The sequence below is a fragment of the Mastigoproctus giganteus genome, chromosome 7, assembly GCF_048544385.1.
Source record: "Mastigoproctus giganteus isolate SK-2022 chromosome 7, ASM4854438v1, whole genome shotgun sequence".
Lineage (NCBI taxonomy): Eukaryota > Metazoa > Arthropoda > Arachnida > Uropygi > Thelyphonidae > Mastigoproctus > Mastigoproctus giganteus.
The window spans coordinates 219,250,007-219,274,704 of record NC_143581.1 but is presented as its reverse complement, the minus strand read 5'-3'; the positions used below and the strand labels follow the sequence as shown (position 1 = coordinate 219,274,704).

Below are 24,698 nucleotides of genomic sequence, written 5' to 3'. Positions count from 1 at the left end.
AACTTGACGGCAGTAATTCCCTGTGGTTTTAATTCAGAGCAGATTTCCTCCTCGGTTACGTCGAGAAGGTTCCACTCCGAAATGACACCTCTCGATGAATTGAGTGTTCTGTGTGGTGTCACTGTTATGGGTACTCCTCCAATTGATGTTACTCGGAGTAGATGTTCAGACTGCCTGTCATTTTTTGTTTCAATCAAGAGGTCCCCAGAACGGAGCCTCTTAACTGACTTCGGTGAACCTGCTAACCCATCCAACCCTTTTTGTATAAAAAAGGGTGACATTTTACCAATCGGTGTTTCATTCGTGGAGTGCATAATTAAGAACCTTGGGACAGGCCCTGATGGTAGTTTGGTTTGCTGCCTCTTTGTAGCAATAATGCTATCTGCCTCTCCGTCTCTGTTTTCAGATAGGGACCGGGTTGGGGCCCCTGAAGAAATATATTTATCAGGATTCATGAAGTTTTGAAGTGGTTCAGTGCCCGGGCTCCCCACCCACCATGGAGCCCAAAGGGACGCCCACTACCCGGCAGCAATAAATGCGCTCAGGAGTGGGACGCCAGGGCTACCCAGACACCATACCCGCATGCCACCAGCCTGAATCCTGTCCCTCGGACCATGAGGGTAGGGGCATGGCATTGACACGGTTGACCCTCGCAGGCGAGCCTACTAGACGATTGATCCTAGCCGGGCCTTCCAGGACCTCCCGTCTTGTCGAAGCAGGGGCCAAAGTGGTGTATTGAAGCTGGGCCCCTCAACCACCAGGATCCCCCTTTCTGAATTTCCACGGGTCGCAGTGCACGGCAAACACGCTGGATTCCATTGATGTAAGCCTGGAACCTGGGCTGTGGGCGTTGGATCCCAGTGATGCTAGTCTGGAAGTCCAGCAGCGTCACTGGGAGGTCCCCTCACCACGTACAGGTGCCCACGTCAAAGGGAGAGCAGAAGAATCCTTTTTGCGAGATATAAGACAAGACTGAGTTTTAGAAGGGTTGAAATCAACTAAGTTATCTTTGCCCCACTGGAGAATTACCTGGAGATCGGCATTTAAGGAATTAGTAGCAGATTTTCGAGAAGTTGAAGCTGATTGAACAGGGCAAGATTCCTCAAAATGGAAAGTGGAATGCAATGTGCTATCATCGGCAAAACTATGGATAGGATTTCCAGTCAATGGAAGAAGGTCATTAATATACAAGAGGAAAAGAGTGGGGGAAAGAACTGAACCTTGGGGGGACACCTGCATTAGTGGAGAAGTTAGAAGACAGAGAGCCATCTACCATCACCCTCAGTGAGCGATCAGAGAGAAAACTGGATAACTAATTACTAAAAACAGTTGGCAAACCATAAGATAGAAGCTTGTGCAAAGTGAAATGAAGTGAAAGTTTAACATTGACAAATGCAAGGTACTGCATATGGATAGCAATAACCCAGATTAATACACCAACTGTATGATACTACACTCAGGTTAGTGGAAAATGAAAAACACCTGTGGGTAATTGTACAATCAGATATGAAGTTCTCTGGGCAGTGCAGGTAGGCTGCCAGGACAGCTTATGGGGTTTTGTCAATGATATACAGGAAATTTGCTATCACAGAAAAGGAGGTGATTATCTCACTGTACAAGGCAATGGTTAGGCTGCATCTTAAGTACTGCATATAGGTCTGAAGCCCTAATTTAATAAGGATGTGCATCTACTGAAAAGGGTGCAGAGAAGGGCAATGAGATTGGTAAAGGGAACAAAAGGGTGGTCTTACCAAGAAAAGCTTCAGTTCTGTAAATTACAGAGTCTGGAGAGTAGGCACCTCAAAGTGATCTGATTGAGGTGTTTAAGGTCTCGAATGGACTGAGCAAGTGAAATGTTAATGGCATTCTTCCTCTTGCTCATATACTGCACATATGAAGGATCATAAATTCAAATTGAGGAAGAATGATTGCAGGATGGATGTGTGGAAGTTTTTCTTCAACCAGAAGCTATCTGATTGTTGGAACAAACTTCTACCTGTTGTTGTGGAAGTGGTTAGTTTGAATAAATTCAAGGAAGAAATAAACAAATTATTAGAGGGGATGAACAGGTGATTTGGTTTTTTTTTTGGCTGATGCTTTATAAGCCTACTTTCTTGCATCATTTGCCATTACTAATACTAATTGTCTCTCATTCAAGCTATTAACCTATTTTTAATTCCTATTGATTTCTCTGAATTTGCCCTTATGTTGCTTAATTAAATATTAAACTCTCCTTGGTTCACCCTGAACTTTACATGAAAGGTCCATTGACTAAATATCAGATCCTGTAAAAATAATTCTTATCCAGATGGTATCATTTTAAAACTTCCTACAGATTTAACAAATAAAACTGAGAAGAAAAAAAAAAACTATTTATACTGATTCCTTTAATTAGCTATTTATACAAGCAATGCAAATATTTGTTTTGTAGTTTACCCCTAGAAGCTTCACTTCACTGTCTTCCAATGGCATCCCTTGTTTCTTATAAATCTCATAATTCTCTGCCTTAGACTTTTCTCAAGTAGGAATATCATAGTAAGGCAGGTGATGACAAATTAAATCCTGCAATATTTTAAAGTAGACTTGCAGTCTACTTGTATTGGTCCATTACTACTAACTGATCCCTTATAATTCATGCCCAGAAAATTCATATTCCAATGAAGGGATTGGTAAGACTGCTGCAGATAAGGGATTTTACTTTCACTTAATCTCATTTGAGATGACATTTCCAGGGCTCATTATTCTATACAGTGATCAGTGAGTGTATTAAAAAATAAATAATTGCTGTGCTATTCACCCATTTCTATAACTTAATGCAATACCTTAGCAGTCCACTCAAACTCTAATATATTTTGCCCTCCACCCCATTCTAATGGATCAAATAATCACATGGCTTTGGTTCTTTTGATTCATAGCAAAAACCAAAATGAAAAATGGAAATATACTTCTTTCCCTGTCCCTGAAAAAAAAAAAAAAAAAAAAAAAAGGATCAACTTCATTTTGCTCACATTTGAAACAATGAATTTAAAACTAGCATTACTACTTAAAATAACTTTAAAAAAATTATACTAAAGGGTTTTAAAATTGCTTCTTATTTAAATAATTAAATCACAAACAACAAAATCATAATATTTACCTTCTTACGGATATATGCTTTTTGAAAACTCTCCAAATCTCTGAAGTTCTCACTGTAAGTGTCATCAGCACTTAATCCCCCCTCATCATCTGAGCTTTCTGCAAACCTCTGTCGCCTGGATTTCCTCAGAAGAAGAGGACTGTAGAGCAAGCCCCGTCGATTATTAGTCCTCCGTCGTCCTACTGGTGAAGAAGGTATACTCCTACTTGTTGGTGATGATGGAGAAGGCCCATTGAGTAGCGAGTCTGTATGAGGAAGGCTTGCTCTGTGTTCTGTTAGTCGCTGCATTAAAGAAGCACTAAGTTCACTATCTATATCCTCTTGATTTTGGCAACTAGGCAATGATTTTGATGTTTCTTGTTTTGAATTTAAAAGACTAAGATTCTTACCACAAGGCACTTCCTGAACCTTCCAAATTGGACTTCTAACTAGCTCTTCAGCAGCATCAGCCCAGATACTTCCATTCTCAATAGGAGCACTCTGTATCTCATTAACAGATTTTGCTTCATCAACACTACAAGGACATACATTTTCTTTAAAAAAGCAATTATTTGCAACATGAGCACTTCCACACTGGTCTTGTTCATGCATCATCTCATCACTATGACACTCTGAACAAGGACCACTGTCCTGTGTGTTATTCCTTGATTTAAATGTCAAGCGACGTTGTGTATCTTTTGCTGAAATGCTAGTTCTTCTTTCTCTGATGGTAGTGAACTCTGCACCATTTAAATGACCTATGTTACGAGTACGATGACTGAGCAAGAAAACAGTGGAAGAAGAAGTTGGCTGAGGGCACCCAATTACTGGAATGTCCGTGTAATCATCCACATCTTCGTCTATAAACTTGAGATCTCCTGCTTTCTCTGCCCAATGAGGCAAGTTGTCTAGATGATTAATGACAGGAGGATATGAAAATGGTATTTTTACAGAGGGATGTACATCCTCTTGAGAAGAAACTAAATTCATAGTACTATTCCTCGGTGCTGAATTAGGAATATCACGAAAGGACTGATGTGATTCAGTTTCTCTGGTACTGGAAACACCACTTGATGCGTCACGATGAGATTCAATATACTTATCAGTTGTACTAGAATCCAATGAAGGCAATTTATCTGTTTCAACTTTTGTACTGGGTTGAATTACATTATCCAAAACATGAGTATCATCAATTTTACCATCATTACTATCAGAACTGCATGAAGAAGACATTGATACAGAGCCAGAAAAAACTGAATAGGAACCTGGTGAGGATACCCCAAGATCAGTGTTTGCCACTGAAAGCAATCCACTATCCTGTTGTGCAGTATCACCATGTAGAGGTGAAGAACCAGCACCTGAGCTTGAGCAAGATGGCAATCCAAGGTGATGATCATGTACTTCTAATCGTTCCTGGATATCAGCAGCTTCTATGACTTCACCAGCTTCTGATTCTGATGTTGGACAGTTAGTAACACAAATAGTTGTTGCAGGCAGTTTTGAGCTACTTGGAATGTTAACATCAAAGGCCTGCTCAGATATTGAATTCAAACTAGTTTGGGTTGCAACAGAAACTACACTATCAACAGTCAGATTTGCATTACCCGGATGTATATTCATTACATATTCCTTCTCCCTTCCACCATGGAATGTTATATATTTATCAGATGGAATGAAATTAACATATTCACTTCTGCTATGATCAAGATGTATGGCTCCGTCCACATGAAGAGAAGCTTTTACCTGATGGCAGTGGGTCAAAGAGGTCTGTTGCTTTTTGGGCGTCATGGGTGCTACTGGTGCACTATCTTCATAATTCATTGATTCAGGATCTAAAATAAAAATAATAATAAACCATTTAGTCTGAAGATGATGCAATACATCAAGCATATAATATTTTCCTCCACACAAAAGCTAAACATGCTGAGTAATTTAAAATAGACCATAGCCAAATAGACATTATCTGGTCTATTTGGCTTCTTGTCCTGTAATGGACAGTCATCCTCTCTAAACTTTTTTTGTGTATTAAAAGGACAGTTCATGATTGACCTGGACTTCATTTTTTTTAAGAGGACAACACAAATATCATGAAACTATTTCCATGGCAGATCATGGTAACACCACTTCCATACCTAATTGTAAAATTGGTGGTTCCAGAATATGTGCAGCAGACACAATATGAAATGACATAGAACCATGTCACTCGAAGTATGGCACAGCTATGTATTATCAAACTTCTGATGAAAGAGTATATGATAGCAGGCGAAACTCTATCCAGGCTATATGCAAAGTATGGTGAAGAAACCCTGTTATGTACCAGTGTGTGTATGTCTAATGCAACAGGTTTTCAGAAAGTTGCAAAGCAGTCACCAATCCACTATCACCAGCACAAACACATTCACAACATTAAAGAACTGATTCTGGAAATCAGGTATGTGTTACAGTGCATGATATTACATTTAAACTGTGCATGAGTGTTAGTAGCATGAAAACAAATTTTCATAATCACTTGCTGTTCAGTTGTTGTTGTTATTTGGTTTTTAGGAGCATTAGCAACTAAGGCCATATTGCTCCGAGGATATGCGGTGGTCATTCCCTGACCTTTCCGCATCCACCGTATTTGGTGGTCACGGGCTCGAACCACGGTCTAATCAAGAAATGTGTGCTACACACTGCCGCTCCTGCCCACCTGGCTATGGAGGCGCCTTTGCTGTTCAGAAATGCATATGTGTGATGAGTACCAAAGAATTAATATTTGACTAGGAAGTACAGCACTGCTTCCACAGAACACTTGTAATACCAGTTTGAATAAAATGGAGATACATTCCAATAATAAATATGAGTACACTACTTTACTTTTCCTGAACCAGAGCAATCCAGAGTGGAACCACAAGACTCCTCCCCACCCAAAAAAATTCAGGACAGAGTCATTAGCTGGCAAGGTCATTAGCATTAGTAGAGGCATATGATGCAAGAAAGCAAGCTTATGCAGCATCAGCCAAAAAAAACCTCCCATTTCACCCCTCCATTAGTTCCAAATGCCTGTCCAGCCCAGCCTTAAATTTATTTAGACTATCAACTTCCACAACAAAAGATGGATCTCTGTTCCACCAATCAACCACCCACTGGCTAAAGGCAGATTTCCGCACATCTATTCTACAACTGTCTTTCCTCAATTTGAATCTATGCTCCCTCAGGGTCTTAATCTGAGCAAGAGGAAGAATCCCATCAGCATTCAGCTTGCTCAACCCATTCAAGGACTTATTACACCATAATCAGATCACCTCACAGGTGCCTACTCTCCAGGCACTGCAATTTGCAGAACTTAAGCCTTTCTTGGTAGGAGCACTCCTTTGTTCCCCTCACCAATCTTGTTGCCCTTCTTTGCACTCGTTCTAGCAACTCTACATCCTTCCTAAAATTAGGCCTCCAGACCTGCACTCTATGTGGGGCCTGACCATAGACTTGTACAACGGGATAATCACCTCCCTGCCCCTGCTAGCAAAATTCCTATATATCATTGACAAGACAACATGACCTGCCCTGCCAGCCCGTCTGCACTGCTCAGCAAACTGCATATTTGACTGCACAATTACCACCAGGTCTTTTTCACTTTCCACTTCCGTGAGTGAATTACCAAATAGTTGGTAAGTTTCTTTTGGGTTATTGCTACCTATATGCAGCACTTTGCATTTGTCAATGTTAAACTTCAGTTGCCACTTCTCAGCCCATTTTTCCAACTTATCTAGATCCAGTTGGAGTAGCATACTGTCTTTACTGTCGTTAACAACCCTGCAAACCTTTGTATCATCTGCAAATTTGGACATTAATCCTGATATACCTTCATTAATATCACTGATGAATACAAAAAACAACAATAGGTCCAGCACCGAACCCTGGGGAACTCCACTAATAACATTTTTCCACAAAGAGCAGTGTCCTTGATTACCACTCTGTAATCCCCCACTCAACCATCCCCTTATCCATTGTAGCAACTTACCCTTAATGCCATACATCTCCAATTTGTACAGCAGTCTTCCATGTGCAAAAATATCAAAAGCTTTCCTGAAATCCAAGTATATGATATCCAAATTATTTTTAACATTCGGTTCCTTTGTGACCACATCATAGTAGTAGTGGCACGTGATGCAAGAAAGCAAGTGTATGAGCTTATGCAGCATCAGTCAAAAAAAAAAATTAAAAAACAATTCCCTCTAAATGTTTGTCCAGTTCCTCCTTAAATTTATTTAACCTATCAACTTCCACAACGACAGATGGAAGTTTGTTCCAGCAATTAACCACCCGCTGGCTAAAGGCAAATTTCCGCACATCTATTCTACATCTGTCTTTCCTCAATTTGAATTTATGCCCCCTTAGGTTCGTAACCTTAAAAAATGGAAGAATCCCATCAGAATTCAGCATGCTCAACCCATTCAAGGCCTTATACATCTCAATCAGATCACCTCGCAGGTGCCTAGCCTCCAGCTGCTGCAATTTGCAGAACATAAGCCTCTCTTGGTATGAGGATCCCTTCATTTCCCTCACCAATCTTGTTGCCCTTCTCTGTACACGCTCAAGCAAATCTACATCCTTCCTAAAATGAGGCCTCCAGACCTGTAAGCAGTACTCAAGGCATGGCCTGACCATTGCCTTATAGAGAGGGACAATCAACTCCTTTTCCCTGATAGCAAAATTGCTGTATATCATTGACAAAACCCCATGATCTGCCCTGGCAGCCTGTCTGCAATGCTCAGAAAACTTCATATCTGACTGCACAATTACTCCCAGGTCTTTTTCATTTTCAACCACCTTAAGTTTAGTACCACACAGTTGGTACGTTTCTCTGGTTACTTCTATCCATATGCAGTACTTTGCATTTGTCAATGTAAAACTTCAGTTGCCACTTCTCCGCCCATCTGCCCAAATTTTCTAGATTCTGTTGCAGTGGCACACTGCCCTTACTGTCATTAACAACCCTGCCAACCTTTGTATCATCTGCAAACTTCAACACTAAGCCTGATATACCTTCATTAATATCATTGATAAATATACAAAACAACAGTGGACCCAACACCGAATCCTGTGGGACTCCACTAATAACATTAGTCCATGAAGAGCAGCACCCACTGGTTATCACCCTCTGTCTTCTCCCACTCAACCATCCTTTTATCCATTGTAGCAACTTACCCTTAATACCATTCTGCTCCAATTTGTACAGTAGTCTTCCATGTGCAACAGTGTCAAAAGCTTTCTTGAAATCCAAGTATATGATATCAAAATTATTTTTTGCATCCAGTTCCTTTGTAACCACATCATAATATGCTATCAAATTTGTCAGACAAGACTTTCCCTTAACAAACCCATGCTGTGTCTGAATTATTGCTGCAGTCTTGTCTAGATGATCCTGCAATGCATCTTTAACCAGTGACTCCATTATTTTATCGAGAACAGAAGTTAAACTAATTGGTCTGTAATTATTCGTGTCACCCTTCGATCCCTCTTTGTGAATTGAGGATACATTTGTACATCTCCAGTCCGTGGGAACCTCCCATGAGTCCAAGGACGCTCTCATATTTATAGCTAAGGGTTTATTTACTTCTTTTGCCGCCTCCTTTAATATAACTGGATAGATCCCATCCACCCCAGGTGCCTTTCTTATGTTTAACTTCAACAATTTCTCCTCCACTTTGCTCTCAGTTATTACAAAATCATTAAGCACCCTGCTACAATTTTAGAACCTTCTGGCATTTTCAAACCTTAATAACTCCTCATGTGTGAATGTAGATGCAAAAATTCCATGCGTTTTTCTTCTCTTGCACAAGTCTCATTAGTTCATTTGACAACCATTTAGGCCTAAACCTTGAACAATATTTCTTAATAGATATGAAACTTTTAGTAGCTTCCATGATTAATTCTTGAATGCTTCCCACTTAGAATTTGGTGTTGGTAACATCATCAGTTGATCCCACTGCACAGAATTTAAAAACTGTCTGAGATCACTGTAGTTACCAATCATATTGGTCAGACAAGTCACTGTACTATCCAATCATATTGTCAGACAAGACCTCCCTTTAACAAACCCATGCTGTGTCTTAACTAATTCTGCAGTCTTGTCTAGATGATCCTGCAATCCTTCTTTAACCAGTGACTCCATTATTTTCCCCAGAACACAAGTTAAACTTGCAGGTCTGTAGTTACTTGTGTCACCTTTTGATCCTCCTTTGTGAATTGATGATACATTTACACACCTCCAGTCCATGAAGACCTCCCCTGAGTCTCATAATTATGACTAAGGGTTTGCTTTCTTCTTTTCCTGCCTCCTTTAATATAACTGGATAGATCCCGTCCACCCCAGGTGCCTTTTTTATGTTTAACTTAGCATTAGCATTAGTAGAGGCATTTGATGCAAGAAAGAAAGCTTATGCAGCATCAGCCAAAAAAATAAAATAAATAAATAAATAAAAAATAACCACTTCCACTTCACCCTCTGTTCGTTCAAAATACCTGTCCAGCTGAGCCTTAAACTTATTTAGGCTATCAACTTCCACGACAAGGGATGGAAGTCTGTTCCACCAACCAACCACCCGCTGGCTAAAGGCAAATTTCCTCACGTCTATCCTACATCTGTCTTTCCTCAATTTGAATTTATGCCCTCCCAGGTGATTATTCTGAGCAAGAGGAAGAATCCCATCAGCATTGAGCATGCTCAAACCATTCAAGGCTTTATACAATTTCTTAAACAATTTCTCCTCCACTTTGCTCTCAGTTATTACAAAATCACTTAGCTCCCTGTTAAAGTTTGATAAACTTCTGGCATTCCCCTAATTGAATAACTCCTCATGTGTGAATGTAAATGCAAAATACTCATTCAGTTTATCAGCTACTTGAGCACGATCATCAATAGTCAACTCATCTATGTTAAGTGGTCCAATCTGATTCATCCCTTTCCTTTTAGAGTTTACCTAAGTAAAGAACACTTCACTGTTTGTCTTTGTATCCGTTGCCAAAGATTTGTCATAATCTGCCTTTGCCTGCCTAACCTCCTTTGTGACTTGATTACAGACAAGCTTATATTTGCCATAGGCTTTTGTGTCACCTGATAATTTATATGCATCCCATACATTTTTCTTCTCTGCCACGAGCCTCATTAATTCATCTGACATCCATTTAGGCCTAAAACTTGAACAGTATTTCTTAGTTGGAATCAAAAGCCTAGTTGCCTCCAAGATTAAGTCCCTGAAGGCTTCCCATTTAAAATTCAACATTGGTAACATTCATCAGTTGATCCCACTTTATAGAATTTAAAAACTGTCTGAGACTCATGTAGTCACCTTTACGAAAGTCCTTCCCTTTAGCCTTGATGGTAGTTACATCTTTAAGTAATTCCCACATCAGTACACTGTGATCACTGTCACCCAGTGGTTACTTTATCTGCAAATTCTTAATGCATGAATAATCACTGCTGATAATCAGATCAAGAGTATTACTCCCTCTGATTGCCTCTTGAACATGCTTCTGTTGAAAACAGTCATCCAATAAATCCCCCAAAGCCTGGCTAGTATGTGAGTTACCAACCCACAAGTTCCAGTTGATATCTGGAAAGTTAAAATCCCCCATTATAAGACATTCTGATTTACTGGCCCACTATATTTCTCTGCAAAATTGCTCATTATGCTCATCAGATTCATTAGGCCTATAGCACACACCTACTCTCATTTTTCCTTTCCCAGTGCTTATGTCACACCAAACAGACTCAACATTGCATTGTTCACCAACATCAATTAGATGCACTTCCTTAGATTTTATGTGTGTCTTAACTAACAGCATAATCCTTCCTCCCTTCCTGTCCTGTCTATCCTTTCTGTACATATTTAACTCCACAAATTCCAATTCTGCACTGCTTATATCTGTGTGACACCACGTCTCTGATATCCCAACAATATCTGCCTTTGGTGTCTTGACTAGCACTTCAAGCTCATCAAATTTATTAAATATACTCCTAGCATTGGTATACATGCACCTGTTTCTACTCTTAGTTACCCTAACACAGCCCATGCATTTACTTGTTCCACTATGACTCCGAACAGCCCTGGAAATCTCCATTGCCTTGCTTTCCATGCTGTTGCTCATTCTAATAGAAGCAGTGCAAGAATCACTTTTGCCTCTGCCTGCAGCCACTGTTAGCCTAAAAGACTAACGGTGTTCTGTGTATCCCCCCAAGCTAGCAGTTTTCCGACCCACCTAACACTGGCTCAATGGCATCAGCAAATATTTTTGCACCCTTTCTATTTAAGCGTACCCATCACTGTAGACTCAGTCTCTCCTGTTGACAAGCACAGACCAGGCTGAAAAAAATGTTACCCCTTGATCCTTGCACAATCTCTCCAGGGCTGAATTGATCAACAAGGCTCTCATTATATACTCCCTCCTATCATGTCTGGCCAGAATTGCAGGCACTTTCACATTCAACTCTAACTCATGACTTTTTTTCAAGATTGACCTGTACTTGTTGAGTAAATCTGCAGATCTCTTACTCTTAATGTCATTAGTTCCAACGTGTACAACAATATCACCTTTTGTGCTTTTAAAAGATGATATCTGCTCTACAACATCATCAACTTTTGTCCCTGGCAGACATACCCTGGGTCTGTTCCACCTATCCTTCTTGCATAGTATATTCCCCATCTCCCTGACAATAAAGTCACCAACAATAACTAGTTCCTTTGGGACCAGCACATTCTGCCTCTGTGTTGCCTGATGCAGAGGAATCAGCTCTGCCATTGAGCTGGGTAGCTGAGAGCTTGATGGGCCCCTTATATTAATTTCTTCAAGAGCATTTACCCTACACCTCAAGCTCTCATAGACACCCATCAGAAAGCTGAGGTGGCACCTAACTTCTTGACACTCTAGGCATTTATGGTCATTGTTTTCTGGGATGCAGAAGCAATTCTTTTTATGATAGTATTACAGTATCCTACTGTGAAATAATGTGCAACAATGGACCATTTCCTAGGTACTTCGGAAGCCTAAGAATGCCTTTAGCCAGCATGTGGTTGATTGCTGGAACAAACTTCCATCTGTCATTGTAGAAGTTGATAGCTTAAATAGATTCAAGACAGAACTAGACAAACATTTGGAGCAAGTGGATGGGTGAAATTAGGGTTTTTTTTTTTTTTTTTTTGCCTGATGCTATATAATCATGCTCTCTTGCATCATGTGCCTTTACTAATGCTAATGCTAAAGTTTAAAACATGTGCAAGGATGGCATGGACTCTACTCTTTTACTCCAGGGACTTTAGCATTTACCTGCATCCAGAAAAACCAGCTGATCTCCAGTTGCCTTCAGCAGGAAATGCTGTTCTTTCTAATTATCTAGATTTGTACCTGGAATGTTGCATTATATATTACCACTTATGAGAACTAAGTAGAGATATTTAATTATTTCTGGGTGCCCCTTTCATGACTAAGTAGAGACATATATTTTTGTCATTGCTGTTGGATCTCCAAATTAATATTAAAAAAAAAAAGGTTTAAAACTGAATAAATTTTGTTTTAGTATATGGCAACATCATCACATCTAAAGAGCAATATGACTTCAAAGGAAATGTTATATAAACAGATATTAGATAATTTCAAAAGAGAAACTAAACATAGAGCAATACTAAATTTCAGTCTTCTATGCTGACTGCATGCTGTAATGTCAGTTGACCTAGTGTCATCTGAAGACAATCGTATAGGGTCTGTAATTCAGCAGAGTCTCTAACACCTACTGATCCACATTCTGCTGTGTTAATTCTGGGGTGGGCAACTTTTATTCAACTGCAGACTGGATGAAGTTTTTATAAGTTACAATGATTGATCAGTGTCAAAATTATATATAAATATCCTTTGGCAATTGTGGTAAATTATATACAGGTATCCTTTGGCAATTAGGAAGTAGCAAACTCTTGTAAGTAAATAAATAAATTTTCTGTTTATGCTCCAGGATGCCACATACAGTCGGTGGAGTTTACATGACAGAGAACACAAGAACATTAATGTATTTAGCAGTTATGCAGGCTCAAACTATAGTCAAACACATACTACTGTATTAATCCTGAAGTAACCACTCAGCTAATTCAACACTAAAAAAATGAAAAGTAGGTTTCAAACCAAGGTAGGAGAAGGGGAAAACATGAAGAGTACAACATTACTGTTGGCTACTGAAGAGTAATAAACACCTTGAGTAATGGATAAAGGATGTTGTTGTTGTTGTCGAATTTAACTACACATAGGCTACCAGGGCCATATTGTGTCTTTCTGATGGATAAAGGAAGAAGGCTATATATCCAGCAAGTTGGAAAATACAGACACTTGTTAAACAATAAAAATAGGAAGAATTAGCAGCATAACTTATATATATAAAAATACTGGATGCATTTAACTTACCAGTAATCTAAATATAACATCATGCCTACTTACCCATGTAACTTTAGTACTATAAACTGAATGTGCCTAATTTTATAATCGGCCATTTTGTCATAACACATGGTTGATTAGTTAACACAACATTTACACATACTTGAAGAAGCACCATTTCCAATATTTTAATAATCTTTTCTTCTAATGCCATACATATATGTTGTATGAAGCAAGAGACCTACTTCACTAATATTTTTAGTCTTTCATATAATCAGTGATATTTTAATAATAAAAATATAAATTGCTAACAGCTGAGGGTCACTGCAACCAAATAAAATGTATGTTACAGGCAGGACAAACCTTGTGACAGTACAACTGCACTCATTATCCAAAATAAATTTCTATTTTTTTAAGTAATAAATTTGAATTTTTTTTAAATCTGATAAAATTTTAAATTGACAAGTGCATGCACATTTGCATCATACCATGCAATTTTTTAATATAATTCTATAGACAGGCCAATGAATATATAAAACCAGGGCTTTTTTTTGTAAAAAAAAATAGGTGCCGGTACTCATTCTTTGCTATCAGGAAAAATTAAATTAAAAGGACATGAAAAGTACAGTACTCTAAAAAATTATTTCCTAATATTGTTACTTTAGTAGTAATGTTTCTGGAATAAGAACAACAAATTAAGTATATTAACACACAGTTTATTAAGCATAAATTTATTATTCAAGTATATAAAAAAATGAGTAATATGTGTAAAAAATAAATAATAAGTAAAAATAATTTCATAATAAAGCTTTTATAGAATATACCAAATTTTTTATGTTTGCACCTGTTGCTGAATGACGTTTCCGAAGCAGCCACGAATCAATATACAGGGTGTCTCAAAAATATTGATACAAACGTTTAGGGGAGGTAGGTAACATCTAAAGGAATGTGAATCGCATAGGAATCCATAACCGGGAATGTCACCATAAGTCGGTACATGGCACTGTTCATCAGTTCGCGAGAGGGAAAATTTTTGGTTTACTCGTTCAAGCAGTAGTCGCCGCATGAAGAGCATGCATCGATATACGAACTGTGAGCTGGCAGACATGCACCTAGTGTATGGATTAGCAGAGGACCCACACAGTGTGTGTGCCCCATGTGGCACAACATCGCTTCGCAATAAATGTGTGGGCAGGTATGGTCAGTGACTGCTTAGTCGGCCCATACTTGTTACCATCCCGCATGAACTCCGCTAAATATCAGATCTTTCTTGAACAAGTTCTACCAGGGTTACTTGACGATGTTCCAGCAAATGTGAGATGCAATATTTGGTTTTAACATTATGGGGCGCCTGCCCATTATGGAAGGTGTATTTGTGACTATTTGAACAGGCGCTTTGGGCATCAATGAATTGGCCGCGGTGGACCCGTTGCCTGGCCCCCACGCTCACCTGATTTATCGAGCCTTGATTTCTTTCTGTGGGGGAGCCCTCAAATCTATCGTGTATGAATCACCTGTGGAGACGGAAATGGATCTTGTGGCGAGACTCGTCTGCACTGCTGCTACTGTCAAAGAAACTCCAGGTGTGCTCGACCATGTCCGCCAATCCATGCTGCATCGGTGTCACGCATGCATCGCATCTCATGATGGAACCTTCGAGCATCTGTTGTAACATCATGAAATGCATCCATCTCGTACTCCATTGTTAATATTATGTCAAATAAATGTTTGCCACTAATTACTGTCTTGTGTCATTTCTGCTTCTTGTGCCTCTGCTACTACTTTCCCATGACGTTTCCGGTTATGGGTTCCTATGCGATTCACATTCCTTTAGATGTTACCTACCTCCCCTAAACGTTTATACCAATATTTTTGAGACAACCTGTATAAGAACTAGTGACAATATCAATGACGAGAGAAGGAAAATGAGGACAACGAAGGTATTAAACCTTCTAAACATGGAATGTTGGCATTTGGTGAGAATGAAGTTAGAAAATTGTCAGTTAGGCTTCAGTTGAATGAAAGAGATACAACTCGTCCATTTTGGGAATACCTAATCGAAAAGACAGTTTCAGAAAAATTGAAGAGCATTTGATGAATGCTCTGAGTACGATACCAATTTCATCGAGTGAATGTGAATGAGGATTTTCATAAATGAATCTGATCATCAGCCCAACCAGAGCTTCGTTGATGACAAAAACAATTTTTTCACTAGTATTTCTTAAAATTATAGGCTCATCGGTGACACATTTGATCCAGCAAATACATATTCTTGTTTATACTCTGGCACGACCACCAGGTCAGTGGAGTTTTCAATAAATCAATCAATACAAATATTAATCATATTTAGCAGTCATGGGCTTAAACCCCAGTCCACTCAAGGAGCGTATGCTACTGCACTCGTGCTCCTGACCACTTGGTTTATGTCAAATCTAAACAAGGATATGTATTTGCCGGATCAAAGTGTGTCACTGGTGGGCCCACAATTTTAAGAAATAATAGTGAAGAAATTATTTTTGTCATCAACAAAGCTCTGGTTGGGCATTTACCTGTGAATAACAGAGTGTCACCACAGATAAAGTTGAATATTGATCGATTATCAAATTCCTGTTTTTGCAAGACAAACAGCCAAGGACTATCCATGAAGAGATGTCTACGGTGTGTGGGGATATCTGTCTATTATATAACATTGTAAAACATTGGTGAGGACAGTAGTAAAAGTGTGGATGGGATAGCTTCCATGATAAGGAAAGTGGTCAGGAGCAAGAGTGCCGTAGCACACACCGTTTGAGTGGACTGTGGTACAAGCCCATGACTGCTAAATACGATTAATTGTATTCATGATTTATTGTATAACTCTTCTGACCTGGTAGTCATGCTAAAGTATAAATAAGAACATCTGAAAGAAGTGGGCAGCAATCCCTATCTCACACCACTGAATTTGTGGAGAAAACCAAACAGCTAATCCTCAATTACTTTCCGATAACAATTAAACAGATAGTTGTGGGAATAAGCTATGAATGCAAGTTTATAATTAGTAATTCACAATAATTTGAATATGAATTAAGTCTCAGCACAATGGATTCCATTTTGGCAGACCTGCACTACTGAATTGATCACCACATGTGACAGCAATCCTGGCCTGCTTTTTTCCCAATTGGCAACTATGGATGAATTATAAATACATCACTTTGACCCAATAAAAAACAAGTATAAAAAAAAATGAAAACATCCATCATCACCAACTCTTGAAAATGCCAGAGTGCAACCATCTGCAGGGAAAGTATTGCTTCAGTTTTCTGGGATAAGATGGGCATTAATCTCACAGATTACCTGCAGAAGGTACCACCATCAATGCACATTACTAAGCAACTTAGTGAAGCAATTCCAAGTAGCAATTAAAGAAAAGCAACATGGAATGATCAGCAAAGGTGAGCTGTTGCTTACTGACAACACACCAGCCAGCACTGCTGTTGCAACCACAGACCTTCCCAGAAGTTAGGACTTCATATTTTGCCACATCTGCCTTATTCTCCTGAAATGGCACATTCTGACTTCTTCCTCTTTTTGCAGCTGAAATTATTTTTGCATTGAAAGCATTTTTTGTCGTTTTTTTTTTTTTTTTTTTTTTTTTTTTATGTAAACCCCAAACACGAGAGGTATTAGAACTTATAGTACTTAGTACCGTGCTTGGGTTGGAGGTTGAGAGGACGAAAGAAGATATCTGTTGACGTTGGACTTGAACTTCTGTAGACTATAATTTTTAAGAAATACGTATGAAGGAAGGTTGTTCCAGAAAACGGCAGTTGAATGAATAAACGAGAAAGATGAAAAGTTGGTTCTGTGAGTTTGAAGTTGGACAGTAAATGGATGTTGGCTGGTGGCGGCACTTGTTCGGACTGTTTTGAAAGAGAGAGCAGGAATTATAGAAGCCAATTCAGAAGAGCAGTGCCCATGGAAGTATCTGTAGAAGAGGCATGCAGCAGAAACAGTACGTCTATGAGACAGCGAGTGGAGAGACTCTATTAGAGATGAATCATTAATTAACCTAACTGCCCTCTTCTGAATGGAATCAAGAAGCCTGAGAGAGGTTTTGGGGGCACCATCCCAGAAGTGGGAACAATATTCCATGGCAGGGCAGATTTGCGATTTATACAGAGTGAGCAGCTGTTTGGAAGAAAAGTAACGGCGAGAGCAAAAGAGAAAACCAAGTTTTTTAGATGCAGAGGAAGCAATATGTGTAATGTGCTTCTGCCAAGAGAGAGAGAGATTAGAAGTCAGGGTAATCCCCAAAAGAGATATATCATTTTGCCTAGAAATCGGAGTGTCACTAAAGATTAGCATAGGAGCAGAAGAATCCTTTTTGTGAGATATAAGACAAGACTGAGTTTTAGAAGGGTTGAAATCAACTAAGTTGTCTTAGCCCCACTGGAGAATTACCTGAAGATCAGCATTTAAGGAATTTGTAGCAGATTTTCGATAAGTTGAAGCTGACTGAACAGGGCAAGGTTTCTCAAAATGAAAAGTGGAATGCAATGTGCTATCATCAGCAAAACTATGGATAGGATTTCCAGTCAGTGGAAGAAAGTCATAAATATACAAGAGGAAAAGAGTGGGGGAAAGAACTGAACCTTGGGGGACACCGGCATTAGTGGAAAAGTTAGAAGACAGAGAGCCATCTACCATCACCCTCAGTGAGCGATCAGAGAGAAAACTGGATAACCAATTACTAAAAACAGTTGGAAAACCATAAGATGGAAGCGTGTTTAGAAGACCTTTATGCCAAACATGATCGAAAGCCTTTGAGATGTCAGGAGCAACTACTTGTGTTTCACCAAACCTTTCCTTTTGTTGGCTGTATGATTAGGATTGTCCGGTATTCTTGTAGGTAAATGAGCAATCTGTGCAAGAGTGCATTAGTAATTGCAAAAGCCTCAGCATCTTGACCAGTTGGGTTGGTGTGACTAGAAAACGGAAGCCAGCTGGAGTTGTGAACATTAAAATCACAAGGAAAATTACCTCACTGTTAGGAAAGTTGGAGTGGAGCAAGTCAATTGCAAAGAGAGGAAGTCAAAGAGCTCCAAGTGATTAGTGGAGTTGGGAAAACGGTAGAGACAACAGATGAATTTTACACAATGAGGTAGAGAGATTTTAACCCAGAGAAGATCAAAGAGAGGAGATTCCAAATTGCCAAGTTTCTGACAGGGAATATCAGAATGGACATATGCACAAGTACCACCTTTGAGGCGAAAGGAATCACACAGCGAATAATTTGGGCATCTGAGATGAGCAGTAGTTGAATCAACCGATAACTGATATTCTGTCAAAAAAAAGTACATGGGGTTTGGCAGACTGCAAGTGGAAATGGACATCGTTAAGATTAGAATTGAGACCACGTATATTTGTGAAATGAATTAGGAAGTGCTTGGGAGGTTTAGATCTTTTCGCAGATAAGCTTGCTCTATTAGTTTGACAATTCATGGTGTACTCAATAGTAAGAAAAAGTGGGTGGGACATGCTGTATGAAGTAATGAAATTTTTGGATATGGCATACACATGGTAAGAATATACCCAGATCCTTGACATAACGTGGCCTCGACAATGCTCCCCACATACACACTACTCACACTCCCTCCAGTCACTATCTGGCAGAGTAGAGGTAGCAAGATTATACACTAGCTGATCCGGAAGCCTCCTAGAGAGTTACCAATAGGTTCGGTCCAGTGTACTAACTAGTGGCCAGCCTGCGAACACCGTTTTAGAGCTGTACCCTCAAAATGTAAGGAATATTGGATCTTGCCACGATGTTCATCAAAAACCTCAAAAGTCATCAATCATATTGCATGATGGAAGAGATAGGGAAGGGTTGACTGGAACTTAGCTCAAGAGACTAAACATGGGTTCCACCACTTCAAGCCTCCAATAAGCAAAGAGGTGGTATTGCACCAGTTGATGAGAGTCATCTACCACCAAGTACTGCCTGGCAACATAGAGGGGTGGCATTCCTCCATGTGGTGTGGGTGCCACACCTCGACCCCTGCTTATGTTGGTTCACACCTGGGTGGTCACCCACCATGTACTTGTGCATGGAGGTTATACCCAGGATTACTAACAGTCCCACCATCGTGAAGGTGCAAGCAGAGGATTTGGCTGTCACCGACCATCTGGATTTCGCCGAAATTAGGTCCACTTGACTTTAGTGTCACCCGAATATCAGTTCCATCTGCGTTTTAGGCTCCCAGGTAGCAAGTGCAGCTTGTCTGGCATATCTGAGAGTATGTCTGTGACAACCTCAAGGACCATAATGTAGATGTAGAGGCAATTTCTCTGATAGAATCATCATTTCGAGAGTAAAGTGAGACCTTCTGCAAAAATGGCATAAGGAAGTGCTGCAAAAGATGGGAGAAATATGTTGTGTTGCTTTGAGTAGTTACTACATAAAAAAAAGAGTAATACAAAGGGTACTAGGAACGTTTTGCAATACAGCTTTGTTTATTTAATTTTTTCAAAGTAATTTCCTCTACATTCAATAAACCTCTCCATCCTCCGAAACCAATCTTTAAACCAGTTCTGCCAAGTTTCACTAGGGAGTAAAGCACACTCGTTGTCCCAAGCCCATAGAAGGTCCTCATCACTGGAAAACCGCCTCCCTTTTAGCTTCATTTTCACATGCGGGAACAGTGCAAAGTCACAGGGAGCAAGGTCTGAACTGTAGGGAGGGTGCTCCAGAAGTTTCAGTCCTGTCTTGGTCAAATATTCGGTGCAGGCTTTGGCGCGGTGAGCTGGAGCATTTTCGTGATGGAGGTACCAGGTGTACATTCTTGACTTTGGCCGCAGGTTCTTCATAGATCCAATGACTTTAGGCAGGCATTGTTCAGTATACCACTTAGCTGTGACTGTCTTCTGCGTGTCCAAAACGACACGTTCCACAATTCCACTCGATTTGAAAAATACAGCTATCATTTTCTTCTTTACAGATCGGGATTTTCTGACAATTACAGGTGTGTCGTCATCATCAAAGACCCAAACTTTGTTTTGAGCCTTGGTCGGCAGATCGTAATAGTACAGCCAAGCCTCGTCACTTGTCACGATGTTGTTCACATACCGAGATTGTCCCTTATCAAACTTTTTTAACATCTCCCGGCACCAAGTCACACGTCGTGTCATCTGCTCTTCAGTCAGTTGATGCGGCACCCAGAGAGAACAAAGTTTCTTCACGTGCAAATGATCTTGCAGAATTGAACGAATTGCTGGTGCATTTAGGCCCAAAGTATCCTCTATCTGTTGGTAGGTCACTCGCCTGTTTTCGTCAAGCATTTTCCTCACAGCAGTAACGTTTTCCTCCATAACTGACGTTTGTGGCCTTCCCGGCCTCTCAGAATCCTCCAGAGTGAAATTTCCCCTTTGGAATTCTCTATACCACCTGAATATCGTTGTACGATGTGGACAATCATCATCTAGTGCAAGAGTCATTTCTTCTAAGCACTGGTCTATGGTTAAACCACGCACGAAATTATACCGCAAAACTGTCCTTATCTCATTTCGTGACCACGATGCCATCGCAAGCACTTTACACTCTCACTACTAATGAATAACTGAGCCCATCGACTTGCCGCGGCGGCTACTATGCACGGATGAACATGTCTCAACATGCAGCAACAAACAGCTTCCTGTGATTCATTGTTGCATCATATTGCAAAACGTTCCTAGTACCCTTTGTATATATTCCACATCTCAACTTCCTGGGACATGCAAAACATGGTCAGGGGAAAAACGTTTTGATATCCTCTCATATATGCAACTTTATCAGATGTTTCAATTTTGTTTTGCCAAAATGAGATGGCCTTTCTAATAATGCCAAGTATATAGACCTGACCTTATACATATAAGATTATAATAAGTACATATATATACAGACATATTTCATACTAAAGAAAACCTCATTAACAGCCAGTTCACCATTTACCTAACATATCGTCATCATCTTCTGAGAAGAGAGCAGAAGTGACACTATTTCCTGTAGCAACTTCATCATCAACATCTTCAACATCAAGAGGTTGAGGGCCATGAAGTTCCTTGATCACAAGTGTCATTTGTCGAGGCTGAAGATGAAGTAAGCTGGTGCGATAAGTAATTGTACCCAGGATAGATGGCAACCAGGATGCTAATCCCAGAATTTTAAATTTTGTGCCCCAAATATTTGATGTAATGGCAACAATCTTTTCCTGCTACAGAGAAACAAGGAAAGAAACTGTCAGTCTTCTTTTTATTGTGTAAAAAAAACAGATCTTATTTTATATCTAAAAATAAGTTAAAAATTAAAAGTGCAAAATATCTAAAAGACGAAATCAAAAAAAAAAAACAAAGCTTACATGATTAATGAATTTATTAAATACAAGGTTAGTATGGTAAAATGTTATGAGCAATTTTCCTAAAAAAGTAACCAAACTAGTCTTGTTCTGCTTTTTTGGAAATTATTAACACATTTGCTGCCACCTATATTTGAGAGAACCCATTCAGAATGTTGAAAAAATCAACATTGTCACATTCAGAAAATTCATAAATAATGGTTGAAAATTAAAAGTTTGGAATTCATTGCTAAATGTGAACACTTACTTTTGTGCTGAACTGTAAATCAGAACAAATCTTAAAATGTTATAAAAGTTTAATCATGTACATAAACTAACATCAACACAAACAAACAACAAAAAACTCTGTGCCAAGTCTACAAACAAAAGTCAAGCACTGCTATAAAGTGTTCAATCAGTGTGTCAAAACTGATAGTTGTTAATTTCATGTGCCTTTACATTTAAGGCATTTGTTGGTTGACTGCTTCAGAATGATCACCCATACATGTTACGGCACAGCATTTGCATTCCTTTTGAAATTAGATATGCACTGTATCACATCACTCATAGTGCTGTTTTAAGCTTATATGCATAAAGGCAATAAATGTGTTAAGCAGAAGAAGCTGAATTTTACAAAGGTACAGTGTTAGCTGCATTGTATTAAAAGAATACAAATACTCAATGATAGGATCATGAACAAACATAACTTCAAGAAAAGCTTTAGTAATGTACAACAGACTGCCCTTCTCCAGAATTTTAAAAAATATTTTTTATTAATTATCCCATCGAACCCAAATCAGTTTATTTCATATGCTTCTTGCAACTTTTGAGCACTAGCAAACTATCAAAGCCCCAGAAGTCAGGAAAAAATATATATTTTTTTCACTTTAGTATAGAAGTTGTAAAACTTAATAAAATTTTAATTAAATTTATTAATTACTTAAGAATATTGTTCCTGAACTGAAAAACTACAATTATAAGAGTATTTACCAGTATATATCAACATGCCACTATGGCAACAGTACTGAAGAGTTTGCTTCCTTCAGAAATAAAATGAATATTTTACTCAAAACACAGATTCTGTAACTGAAAGTAACAAAATCAGCGGTTAAATCTTGTTTTGAAGGCTGTATGGGGCATGGGATAGATTATCAAGAGATTGAGCTCAATATGGAATGTAAGTTTAGAACAATGTCATGACCACTTACAGCAATAATGGTAAAAAAGTTCAATATTTAATGCCATCACAATTTTTTCACTTTTGCTTTATGCAACTTTACTAACTATGGCTACTATATTTTTATTCTTGGACCCATAATTTTCACTATCTCACAATCTTGAAAATTTTTTTTTTAATTTTTCAAGGTTCTGAAAATTTTTTAAAAAGTAGTTTTATTATTTCTTTTGTGACAAGAAAAAGATAACTTGAATTTCTGCAAAAAGACAGAGAAACTCTGTCCCCAACTACATTACAAGAGAAGGTGAGATGGTAAAGGGTCAAATCTAATAAAACAAAAACAGATTCTCCATTGTAAATCCACAGAGCTATGCAAGTGCTAAATTCAAAATGGAAAACAAATAACACGGGGTCATCTTTTGCAATAGAAAACTTCTTATGCAAAAAATAAATCTAAAATAAATAAAGAAAAATTTTAACAGATGTTTAAATTTCATCATTAATTAAACTAATCCATTGAATGATTTATTTGATAGAAATCATAATAATCTGCTGAGGGTAAACACAGTATTGTGTAGACACAATAATCTATTTCTTTTGATATGTAACAAAGTGTGAATTTGCAAAGAGGATAACATTGCTTTGATATGCTGGTAAATACAAAATTTATAATTAATTTAAAACACAGATTTTAAAGTTGACTACGTAGAGAAATTTAAAAGCTTTTAATTTTCAGTTTAATTATCAACAGACAGTTTAGTATCATGGAGCAAGTTTAATATCAGCTGTTTTGTGAATTTTACATTATATGAATTAATACTAATAAGCAAAGTAAACATAAAAATAAGCAAAGTAAATACCACATCATGTGACACAAGGAGGAGAGACTGGTGGTGTTCTGTTCCAGAAGACTATTTTAATATGATCTTGAACAAATTTGTCAAGGCCTGCTTAAAACACCTGCTGGATATTCTTTTAATTTAACATGTGTGTGTTGTTGTTGTTTTGGTTTTTTTTTAGGAGCATTAGCAACTAAGGCCATATTGCTCCGGGATATGCGGTGGTCATTCCCTGACCTTTCCGCATCCTCCATATTTGGTGGTGACGGGCTCGAACCCTGGTCTAATCAAGAAGCGTGTGCTACGCACTGCTGTTCCTTCCCACCTGGCCATGTGTGTGTGTATTTACAACAATGAAAATTTAGTAAATGAAATAAAAAATAATTCATAAAACAGAAGAAAACAGCCTTAAAAATTTTTGAATTTTCTAAGCTATTAAACTAACATCCTTGATATTAACAGTAATACTGATGTTATTAGGCTAGTTAAGGATTTTAGAGATTTGTATTTCTGTCTTGAAAATAAATATAAGTGCTTGATAACAAAGGTTTCAATAAAGCACTGAATTGAAGATACTTTGATCCCTCCAGTAACAGCAGACAAAACCTGGCCATCTAAACTTGACTTATGTTCCATTAGAGACCATCAGAAGTGTTATTAAAAGCAAGCTGCTATTTATATAATTACAAAAAATTAATGGAAATAAATCGCAGAATCCTTTTAGTGAGGTCATTGTTTCAAGAGATATTAGCAACTTAGGATGATTCTGAATAACATTGCTCTCACTAAGGTAACAATACACTCATGTTTTGGTGGACAAC

The 24,698-nt window shown here is 38.6% G+C and overlaps 1 protein-coding gene across 1 annotated transcript in view; it reads right to left on the bottom strand.

Annotated features, from left to right (window-relative positions):
• The window catches only part of LOC150083695 (tubby-related protein 4-like), a 148,430-nt gene that overhangs the window by 20,209 nt on the left and 103,523 nt on the right, over nt 1-24,698 (bottom strand). The window contains exons 10-11 of the mRNA XM_090378571.1: nt 21,480-21,741; nt 3,137-4,947 (exon numbers count right to left, since the gene is read on the bottom strand). Of these exons, the coding sequence (XP_090234697.1) occupies nt 3,137-4,947; nt 21,480-21,741 (2,073 nt within the window). The remainder of the gene's footprint in view (nt 1-3,136; nt 4,948-21,479; nt 21,742-24,698) is intronic.